The 11,255-nt window shown below is 50.7% G+C and overlaps 3 protein-coding genes across 3 annotated transcripts; 2 read left to right on the forward strand and 1 right to left on the reverse strand.

Moving 5' to 3' along the window:
* Nucleotides 1-1,161: 1,161 nt before the first annotated feature.
* On the reverse strand, nucleotides 1,162-2,235 carry PFICI_11536 (uncharacterized protein; the record flags this gene model as incomplete). Its single annotated transcript, XM_007840117.1, has 1 exon — nucleotides 1,162-2,235. The coding sequence occupies one exon, from the start codon at nucleotides 2,233-2,235 to the stop codon at nucleotides 1,162-1,164; it is 1,074 nt and encodes a 357-aa protein (XP_007838308.1).
* Nucleotides 2,236-3,847: 1,612 nt separating this feature from the next.
* Nucleotides 3,848-8,509, forward strand: PFICI_11537 (uncharacterized protein; the record flags this gene model as incomplete). Its single annotated transcript, XM_007840118.1, has 3 exons — nucleotides 3,848-3,909; nucleotides 3,987-4,139; nucleotides 4,258-8,509. The coding sequence occupies 3 exons, from the start codon at nucleotides 3,848-3,850 to the stop codon at nucleotides 8,507-8,509; spliced, it is 4,467 nt and encodes a 1,488-aa protein (XP_007838309.1).
* Nucleotides 8,510-9,123: 614 nt separating this feature from the next.
* Nucleotides 9,124-10,569, forward strand: PFICI_11538 (uncharacterized protein; the record flags this gene model as incomplete). Its single annotated transcript, XM_007840119.1, has 1 exon — nucleotides 9,124-10,569. The coding sequence occupies one exon, from the start codon at nucleotides 9,124-9,126 to the stop codon at nucleotides 10,567-10,569; it is 1,446 nt and encodes a 481-aa protein (XP_007838310.1).
* Nucleotides 10,570-11,255: the final 686 nt, after the last annotated feature.

Raw genomic sequence — 11,255 nt, forward strand, 5'->3', positions numbered from 1 at the left:
TATGTTTACAAGAGCAGTTTATTCAAAGGTCGAAAAGTGAGAATGGGACTGATTCAAAAGATCTGTATTTTATCACATGGCGAAACCCACACGCCATGATAGCATTAGATTCATAAGGTCACGTACGTAGTCTACTCAAGCATTTACTCCGTTTTCGCTAAAGATATACAGCTTGAGTTTTGTGAGAATATTTTCAAGGACCTTCGCAACATGGCCTGAGTAGAATCGCGATGTTCGGGCATACAAATGACACAAGTTGATAATGGAGAGTGGAAAGACTCAAATCAAGGATGAAAGAAAAAAGTACTCACTTTTCATGTTCGAGAGGTGTTGGTAGATCACACTATTGCGACTGGAGTCTGAAATAGCTATACACGACAAGTATAATCTGGTTGCGTATCATCGCGGCGAATATATATCACCAGCGGATTTAGAGCGATCGCCGAGGTATACCTTTAAGTACAATCAGAGATCTGGATAAGCTCGCAGCTACTACGAGTGCCTATAAACGTCTCGGTAGCATGATTATAGATTTGTGGTGCGCTTGCATTCAGGTTGTGTCGTTTCTGGAAGGCACTGGGACCTGAATAGACCCAGCGAATAGTTTGACCTGATGTTTCCTTATACTCTGGTTGGATGCTGCAAAACTCCACTCCCAGGGCCACGGAGAAAGTTATTTTGTTCAATACGCTATTTGAGCTGTTGTCAGAGCTTGTGATTCCGCAAAGAGGATAGGATGGGTTTCAGCTAGCACCAGGGGGGGGGGCACGGTGTAGTTTGATTTTCCACACATAACAGGTAAAGGTGGTAAAATCCGGTGAGCTGGTGGTGCTTGGATATTGGGCAGCCGACAGTCACATATTCGACGGTTGATGAGTTAGAGCGCTCACGAGAGATACGGCACTGTTATTCACATATGCTCGACGCCTTTATTCTCAATGCACGCATTAGTAAGAGTGTCCTGCTAAGCGCAAAGGTTTTAGAACAGTGATTACCTCGTGGTTGCTCGTAATACTACAAAACAACGTAGGTACAACTCTATGGACCCAGATAACGTTTTCAGCATCACGGCTGAGCTGTCCGCCGGGGATATGCCAATCAGAATGGCACTCGATGGAGAAGATAGTTCGGGTCGTAGAAAGGGGTTCTGACAACGTGGCTTCAACGCCGCGAGTGCCTATCGCGATGTCGCGAACTTTCTCCTTCGCGGTCGCGATATCGATCGCGCGCACGATCCCGATCGTCATATTTTCTGCTGGAACCATGACCTGATCGCTCGCGATCACGCTCATGCTTGTAGCTGCTTGAGTATTTTTCTTCACGCTGCTGTCGCTTTTCGTTTTCGCCTCTTCGGTATTCATCGAGGCGGGGGCGTCGCTCGCGATGGCCGTGCTTTTTGGCCAATTCAGCCTTTTTGATCTCCTCGTCCTCTTTGGCACCTAGGCCCAGTAGCGCAGGTCTGCGGCGAACGTCCTTGGGTCTCGATGTTTGCTTCGATTCATCGTAGCCCATACCACGAAGCATGGCCATTCCGAACTCGCCATCTGGTATTTGGTCGTACTCTTCGATAGTTGAAACCTCGCCAGCTGCTTGCACAGCCGCCTTGAATTCATCTGTTGGGGTCTCGGATCCTGAAATGACCAGCTTCTTCTGTTTATTTGTATCGATACCTAAAAGCGCATCCATCGCATTTTGCTCCACTGTTCTTGGAGGGCTATTTGGCGTTTTTTCCGTCGCAGTCGCGGTGGGTGAGCCGTCCAAGGGATTCCCAGGCGCATCTCCTGTCGAGTCTTCTGCTGACGACTTTTTGGTGATTGAAAGACCCCATTTGATATCTTTCTCGTGGTCTGCTGGCTCTGTTTCCCGATCCTGGCCGCTGGAATTATCCTCTGGTTTGCGTCTTGCGGCTGCCTTCCAACTGCCTTCCGTCTGGCATGCTATTACCAAGGGTCGCCCTTCGGTACGAGCAGATTTGGCGTCTCTTTGTCGGTCATTGACATCATCCTTGCCCCCAACGGTGGTCACTGCTTCATGGCGTCCATAATGACTGTCCTCATCTTCTGAGTCTGAGTCGTTATTCAGTGCGTGCGATCGGGGGCGTTTGCCAAGAGCAGAGGGTGGAAGCAGCTGTCCAGATTTCCTTGTGCTACTGGCGGGCTTTGTCGAATTTGCTCTGCTTGAGCCAAATTTGATGGCGATGCGCGGTGCTTGGGGAGTCTGTGTCGGGTCCGCCATAGTTGTGGGTTGCGCAAAAACGAAACAGAATCAAAATCAACTGTTCGTAGTCATTGCAGAAACAGAGTTATCGGCAGTAGGCAGCCCACGTGCGAGCTCATCAGTGGTTAGTGGCTGTGCTCTTGTCGAAAACGCTGTGGCTTAGCTTATTAGCGGACCCATGATTGTGGCGCAACCCTCGTATTAGTTTGAGCTACCGAACTCACATGAACACCAATACCTAATAGCAAGCAGAATACATGTACCTAGGTTAGGTGATTTCTGATCTCGCTGACCTTCAAAATGCTCTGGTATTCCACACATCCTCATAGTGTTCGACGGTCCTTTTTTGCGTAAGGCATCTTGCAATATTTAACAACACGGTTCCGCGTATCCTGGCCCTCACAAGTTGGTAATGTGCTCGCGCTCTTATATTACGGTCAATCATTTGCAGGCGTTTTGGCTCAAATGACGTATAGAGACTGAAGTTCGCCCACCACTTCGACCAGGGTTTCGGTTCTCGAGTAGGTCCTCAGAAAAGATCGCAGGAATCTCTATGATGAAATACTCACACCAGCGCGTCTTCCAAGAGAAGCCGGCTCTCGCTGATCAAGACCATACTTGCTTCAATGTTCACTCTCTTTCGAGGATATAATTGACTGACGCAGAGTGCTCCCAACGAGGATGGCGGTGTGAGGAGTTGTGACTATCTGGAGAAGGCTGGAGAGGTAGGTTTCACCAGAAAACAAAAACGGCCGTTACCTTCTTTACGACTGAAAAGTTATATCCATGAGTTTCCCGCTCATAGACTAAAGTGTCCAGTCCGAGTTTACGATATAGGTTTCTGCCTTATTATACACAATGCAGAGAAGGCGGGTGTTGAACGCGGCCTCGTCGACTCCCTGACTCTTGTCAAACCGTCACCATCTCTTCGCGACCAGGCTTTCGGCTGACTTCGTTGCATGCATTTTCCTGCTAACCCCAAGTCATGCTAGCAACTGCACACGACAAGATGCGCACAATTTCATACCAGGCAGTAAGCTGATGGTTGGCTATCTACAACACCTACTTCTAGGTACTGCATATTACCTTTTCCCCCGAGGCTCCGTGCTCTACTCCCTTGTCGGACAAGACACCTCAGGAATGAGGGGCAGCAGCCAGCCAGCCAGCGAGCAAGCAAGCAAGTGTGTCGATTACGTACAGATCGCGCTCTCCCTGGCCTGGTCACTGATAATGCACTACCCGGAAGGTACCTAGTTCAGCCAGCTATGGACGCTTGGCAGTAGTAAGAGGGGGGTTTAGCGAGTGGTTATTTTGAAATTTGCAGCCTACTTTTTAGGTACAACAGCATTGTCCAGTTCAGTGTTAGCACTTATCGGGCGTCAGGAAATCGCATTTCCCTACCAAAACCCGCGCGTTTTACACTGTTTAGCACCCCAAGCAGCGGCGAGCATCACCACATCACCGATTCTAGGTGGGTGAAAATTCAGACTTGACAACGCCTTCATCAATCCCCCACCCCAACGCCGCCTATTTCATTGTAAAAAATTACGTTTTCCATCTAAACAAAGTCCATTAAGCTTGCTTGCATCATCCGCTCGTCAAAAAAGCGGATGTTGCTGTCGCCGATGCTATGACTTCGGTCGTGCCCGCCGACCGCGCGTCACTTATTCAACGGAACCGGGAAATATGCGGGTATGTAATGTATCATTTTGTAGAGCTCGTTTTTCCGATGCGAATGATGTATAATGTGCAATATTAACGATGTGCAGATCAATTGGACAGTCGCGCAAGAGAAAGTTGAGGGAACTATATGCGGTCAACACCATCCTAGATGACGTCCCAAACTTCCCTCTGGGACAACTCGACACCGCATCCGTCGACGATGCCGAAGCCAAGTTCCTTGAGGCCAACGAAATCTCAAAGTCCGTATAACCCGACCTGCACCTCCTGCTTTTATTTCCCAATCGTCGCGTTGAAGTCGCGTCTTTCCGGCGCTCTCGCGCGGCGCATTCACGTTGCCAACTAACAGCTCACTACTAGGGGACGCAAACTGAATATACTCACCATTCCGCCACGTCCCAAGTGTCCATCAGGGTCTTTTCTGCACCATGCCACCATTGATGTCAAGGAGAAGATTGCGACGCAGTCGAGTCAAGTTGCAACCCAGGATAGCGCGAACCTTCTCAAGAACAAACATTCGGCTTTACATTCGTCTATGAACAATGGCCAACGACTTCCAACCTCGCCATCGACAGTACGCCCACCAAGCGAGGCCGCGCCTAAGCAGTCTCCGAATTTGGCAACAACGTCAATACGGCCACAGTATTCGCCACAGCCAAACCTGCATCCACCTCAAGCGATACCCGCACGAGAGATCAAGACAACTGCCGAAGCAAAACCTCCAGGTAGCCAACAACGTCCGAGTGCAGCCACATTCAACAACAGAGATGCGCCCCCTGCCTTAGGATCCAAGGCAGTACCTCCAAGTCGCCGTGATGACATGTCCGCTCTTGCTCCTGAGGCACTGAAGCCAACGCAGACTCCGAATGTACGACCAACTCAAGCGCGATCAGAACACCACAAGTTGTCCAATCAAGCTATACAGCAGGAAAATGTCCACAAAATACAAGGATCTGGACAAGTATCTTCGAACGCCACTACTGCGAATAATCTGAAGACCATGGGGACTCAGCCGCTTATCACAGGACGAGAGCCGACCCGACCAGCCGATACGTTGTCCTCTCCGAGTTCTACCGTTCACACGGTGACTACACCCGCAGTCTTGGAGACGCCCACTAACACAAGCCCCGAAAGTAACGGTTCGCACTTGGAAGAGAGACCAGCCGGCGCCGCAAAACCAAACGTAAAATCTGAAGGAAAGTCAGAGGGAGTTCCATCGGCGCCCGGGTCAAAAACATCTGCTAGCAATACCTCAAAAGAGCTGGAGGCACAGCTTTTGCAAGACTCTGCTGATGCTGCTGCTGCGGGAAAGTCGCAGAACCCACCACTGCTTGTCGCTGCTTCAGATGCAATTCCCAAACCTGAAGAGAGAGCCCCAACAGAAAATGCCGTTCACGTGGTACCTGCTTCGTCTTCGATTGAGCCTGTCAAGGACAAATCTACCACGACTACCAGCATTGATTCGCAACAAAAGCCGTCGGATGCGAATGACGAGGAAAACGCTAGATCAGTATCAGATCGTGATGCTTTGGACACCCATCTACCAAAGCGAGAACAGCCGCAAGTCTCCACTGGAGGAAGCATAAGACAGAAATCAGTCGCCGAGATTTTGTCTGGGCCGTCCTCGAAGGATCTATCAGTACCACAGCAGATCAGAGCAGATCGCCAATCTCAGGTGCCCATCACACCAACATCACAATCACCGAGGCCCCGTGCCAGGAGTTTCACGGACAGACATCGACTCAAGGAAAAGAGCAGGCTGGCAGGTGTGATTTTTGGGAAACAGCCACACTCAGCATCGGACGCCGATAAATCTTTGGTTCATGCTCGAGCAAAATCTACAGGTCATATGCCCACTGACGACTATTTCACACCTCTTTTTGTCCAAGGGTTTTCCAGTGGATCGAAATGGATGAAACCACTGGAGCAGATACTCCATCATGCTCACAAGACAGTTTCGACTCCAGATGCTTACCTGCATATTAACGAAAGCCAAGCATGCAAGGTCCTTAAGAGAGTCTATCATTTGCAGCAGCAGGATAAGTGGTCGCTACGCCAACCGAAAAGATGTCCAGAACCAATCAGACAGACAAGCCAATGGGACGTCCTCTTGCAGGAAATGAAATGGATGCGGACTGATTTCCGTCAAGAGAAGAAATGGAAAATGACTGTTGCGCGTAACCTGGCGTATGCTTGTGCCGATTGGATTGCATATCCAGAGGAACGGACAGAGCTTCAGGTCCATGCCGTTACCCCAGACTTTCCTCCCAAGGCAAAGTGGGTCAACAGCGAGCTGGTATTCGATCGAGATATCACAATGGGTAGCGGTGATGGTCTGGACATTCCAGAGAACCATGGTACCCCTGACTTGATCTCCTCGGCAGATAGCAACTCTCTTTTGGAGCAAGATGAGGAGCCTCACGATAACATTCTCGACACCATTGCGCCTTCAGCGATATTCACACTCGACGATCACGAAGTAGTATTTGGGCTTTCTGCATCTCCACATACAGATCGGCTTCTGGAAGAGTTGCCGCTCTATGGAGCGCCACTCAAAATTCCCGATACAGATCTCGTCGTACCCAAACATGACCCTGATGCTCACTGGAAACGGGAGGCTTTGCCACTGAGCAAGTTTGTTGAGGGACGCCTAGAGTTGATGTCAAATGAACCGCCTCGCAAGCGGAGTCGATATCAACACGCACAGGAGGATAGCGACGAAGAGCCGTTGTTTGACCAACCTCGTCCTAAAACTCAGCTTGAGCCTGAAAACCCCGATGTTGCATTGTTCCGAAGCGATAGTAAGGCCATGCGAGACCGCCTTCATGCTGGTCATCAATTCCGCCCCCCTAGTGAACATACGATGCCTTTCCAGACGTTTTATGAGTCTAGAACATGTTCGCAGTGGACTGTCAGTGAGGATGATGAACTCAGAACCTTGGTTCGTGAGTATTCGTACAATTGGTCGCTCATCTCGAGCATTCTTTCGACCAAGTCCATTTTTCCTTCGGGTGCAGAAAGACGGACTCCTTGGGAATGCTTCGAGCGGTGGGTCATGCTTGAAGGGTTGCCGCATGATATGTCCAAGACACAGTACTTCAAGTTGTGGCAGAATCGTATAGATCAAGCTCAACAGGTCATCAGACAACACAATGCCAACGCTCTCACCCAGCAGGCACAGCAACAGCAGCAGCAGCAGCAGCAGCAGCAACAACAACAACAACAACCACAACCACAACAACAGAGCGGTTCCGCTGGGCCAGTCACGCCGATCATTAGGAAACGGCTTTCGTTGCCAGTTAAAGTCGAACGACGCCGTAACCAAAAGCATCTCACCATGATTGATGCGATGCGGAAACTAGCCAAGAAACGAGAGACGGCGGTGACAAAGCAACAGCATGCAGCCAATCTGGCCCAGATGCGCAAGCAGCAAGAACCGGCTCAACCACGTGCAGGCCCCATCAAAACTCCCCGCGAATATAGCATCATGCGATGGGAACGAGACCAAGCCATGGCAGAGAGGTTGGCTGAGCGAATGGCAGCGCATCAGCAACAGCGCATGGAGGCTCAGCGCCGAGTACGAGCAGCCAACACCAGTGTCCCAACGATCAATGCTAACCCTCCATCGCAGGCCGCTTTACAAGCCAGAGCACAGCAAGGTCAAGCTGCACAACTTCTCAGCGGGCAAACTCCTCAGGCGCCACAAAATACACAGCAGCTCGGCGCTACTCATCCACTTGCTAATGTGAATCGCATGAATGCGGCCAACCAGATGGTTGTGAACGGTCAACCCAGACCACGGATGCCAATGCAGCAAGCTCCTACCAGCAATGCCACTATGGGTCCTCTGAATGGCGGACTTGTTCCTCCTGTCCAGATCAACGGGAATGGTCAAGTTCAAATGCCCGTTGTTAACGGCCAAGCCAGAATGACTATTCCCACCCAGCCAGACCTGAATCTTGTAATGCAGGCGCAACGAATTTCGGAACAGCAGCGCCAGGCTGTGCAGATGCGTCAAGTCCAGCAGCAAAACCACGTACCGCAGCAAGGAAGTCCTGCTCTGCAAAATTCGCCGCCCGCGGCGCAAATGCGAGCAGCGGTCGCCAACGGCGTGAATCAGAAGAGCTTCATGAACAATGCCCAGACACAGGCTCTCATGGCACAATTTAATGGTGCAACGAACCCAGGCTTATCAACGCCGCCCGCTGCAGGCTTAAATATGCCCGCTGGGCAATCTTCTTCGCCGAGACCCAATACCAACATGACTCCACAGATTCATCAGACATACTTGTCACAACTTCAGAATGTGGAGAATCAGATTCGGCAGACGCACCCCAACACTCCTCAGGATGTTGTACGGCAGATGGCAACACAGATGCTGCAAAATCGTCACAATAGCCTAACACAGTCTGCCATGAATGCTGCAGCCGGAGGCCAGGGTCAGGCTATTGCCAACGGGCCTCATCAATACGCACAGCTGCTCAGAGCTCAACAACAAGCTCAAGCGCAGGCAGCGGCTGCTGCCAATGCACAACAGCAAGCACAATCACAGCACCAACGTGCCTCGAGCGGTGGCAGTGCGACACCACCAGTGCCGACCATGCCTAAATGAAGCACGTGAATGAGCGAGCTGCTCAAGAACTACGTCCTTGCTGCCCTCGGCGGCTCTCGAGGCTGTCATTTCTTTGAAGAATTGTGACATCATGGCGCAGTGCTAGAGACAGTAAATACTGTAGAGAATGACCTGCGATGTGTTGCTTATAGGACGGTGTTGCCCATGTCCTGAGACCATGCGCTGAAGTCATGGTCATGTATACAGCATGCCAATTAGTAGATAGCGTGGCGCAGAGAAGCGCAAGCACGTATTGCATGATAAGGACAGCGACGAACATGAATATGAATACATTGTCAATACAATCTTAATAATAATCACGACTCTCTGTATCACGGTTGTTATGCCACTTTTCTGATACGGCAAGGAATGTAATCGAATATGTTAAAACATCGAAGTCAATATTGAAAGTCGTAGATCCTCTACAGTGGGGCTCAAGGAATGCGATAAGAACATATCAGTCTTATCGATTATGACGGCGCAGTCCGGGCGCCCCACCCAACTTTTTTTTTTCCTACTTGCTGCGACAGGCTGTCAGCTTGTGATTTTCAGGTCTTTCTCGATTCGAACATTGAAAATTCGCAACTATAATACAAACATTACCCGTCGCAAACATGGCCAACAAAAGAAAGAGAGCAGAGCCTAACAATGGTACTCCCAAAGAAGAATCTTCGGTGGCGGTCACCAAAAAGGCCAAGAAAGCAGAACCCTTTACACTCCAAATAGTAGCTGGCTCTTACGACAGAGTGCTTCATGGTATCACGGCTACCATTACGCCCGGCGAAGACAAAGCAGACTTTGCCGACACTTTTCTATTCAACGCCCATACTTCTGCCATCAGATGCATTGCCCTCTCCCCACCCTCGGCGCCAGAGCCTGGCAAGGGCCAGAAGGTTATGCTGGCCACCGGCAGCACGGACGAGAGAATCAACGTGTTCAACATCTCGGCGCACCCACCTAGCCAGAAGTCAAAGGACGAGCAGGACCTGCTTTCCAAGATCGCGCCCCGCAAGATCCTCGAGAACCCCAAGAACCGCGAGGTCGGCGCTCTACTGCACCACAGCTCGACAGTTACCAAGTTGGCTTTCCCGACAAAAGGAAAGCTCATCTCCGCGAGCGAGGACTCGACGATTGCCGTGACGAGAATCCGAGACATGACAGTATTGAGCAGTATCAAGGTACCGATTCCCAAGCAGATGGGCCGGCCGAGCGGTGACACAGCGGCCATGGGGGGTGCGCCTTCGGGCGTCAACGACTTCGCAGTACACCCGAGCATGAAGCTCATGATTAGTGTCAGCAAAGGCGAGAGGAGCATGAGGTTGTGGAATCTAATGACGGCAAAGAAGGCGGGAGTGCTCAATTTTGGAAGGGATACACTAGCTGCCATTGGAGAAGGGAGACATTCATCAGGCGAAGGCAGAAAAATTGCATGGGAGCCACAAGCGGCAGAGGAGTTTGCCGTAGGCTTTGATAGGGATATCTTGGTATTTGGCATGGACGGCACACCGAAGTGCAAAGTCATGCCCGACTCACGGACAAAGATCCACGAGTTTTCATATGTCCCATTGGGAAGCAAAGAAGGAGACGGTTCCCTCTTATGCGTTTCTACAGAGGACGGAAGAATCATGTTCTTCTCTACGGAAACAAACGATTTAAGCGAGGCAGCCGACGACAAGAAGACAGAATCTTTATCAGTCGCCCAGTTTGTTGCGCAGCTAGGCGGAAAGGCAGCAGGAATTCAAGGACGCATCAAGGACTTTGCTGTACTCAAACCCTCAGATGACAGCGATGAACTCTACTTTACCTGTGGTAGCAGCGACGGCAAGATCCGGGTTTTCCGGACGAGCATTGCGGAGCTCAAAAAGGCCAAAAAGGTCCAGGACAAGGAGAAGAAGCAGGTGGGCAAGCTGCTAGGAGCCTACGAGACGCAAAACAGAATCACTTGCCTGGAGGCATTTGTTATGATACCCAGACCCGATGGCGCAGAGGATAGCGAGGACGAGTTTGAGGATGTTTCCTCGTCGGATGATGACGACGAGGACGACGCGGATGAAGACTGATGGTAGTAATTGCCAATACATGACTGGTTGAATCAAAGACTACATGTGCCCCATACATGCAGATATGATGAAAAGCTGCTGCCTCTTCGGGCATTTTACTGGTTTGTGGCTGCACTTGAATGAGACATGTCACCCTGGACAACAGGGAATTTATCCGGTGAGTGGTTGCACAACGTTTGTGAGGGCGGTCCACGGCCAAGCTGCTGGGCTTTTTTGCTTGAGTCAGGACAGACTGGCGAGTTGGAAGGTAAGAGTGGTAGGTTTTCTTAGGCAAGATGCTCGATACGCGGTTAGGGCAATTTGAAGCATGACATTGGACGCAAAAGCGGCACGACACGAGTGAAAGAGATAATCCTATATTAGTATATGTGATTTGCAAAGCCAGGCCTTGGTAAAACAAGATGATCATCAACCCCTCAACTACCCAGATGTTGCGTTGCAGCAGGAGATCGAAAACAATCGGCGGCACCCACCCGGACAACATGCGCCGCGAGAAGCGCTTTTTCGCCCTAAGTACCGGTCAAGAGTGTGGGGTAGCGCTGCACATCAGTGGGCAGCCCAGAGTCATGCGCGTCGCCCGGACTGGAACTGGGGTTACCTAATTTGCAGGGGGAACACTTGGGGTGGGCCAGCATGTGATTCTGGTAGAGATTTTTTAGTGCTGTAGCGGCAATAGCAGCAGCCTC

Source organism: Pestalotiopsis fici (genome assembly GCF_000516985.1).
Source record: "Pestalotiopsis fici W106-1 unplaced genomic scaffold PFICI_Scf_9, whole genome shotgun sequence".
Taxonomy (NCBI): Eukaryota; Fungi; Ascomycota; class Sordariomycetes; order Amphisphaeriales; family Sporocadaceae; genus Pestalotiopsis; species Pestalotiopsis fici.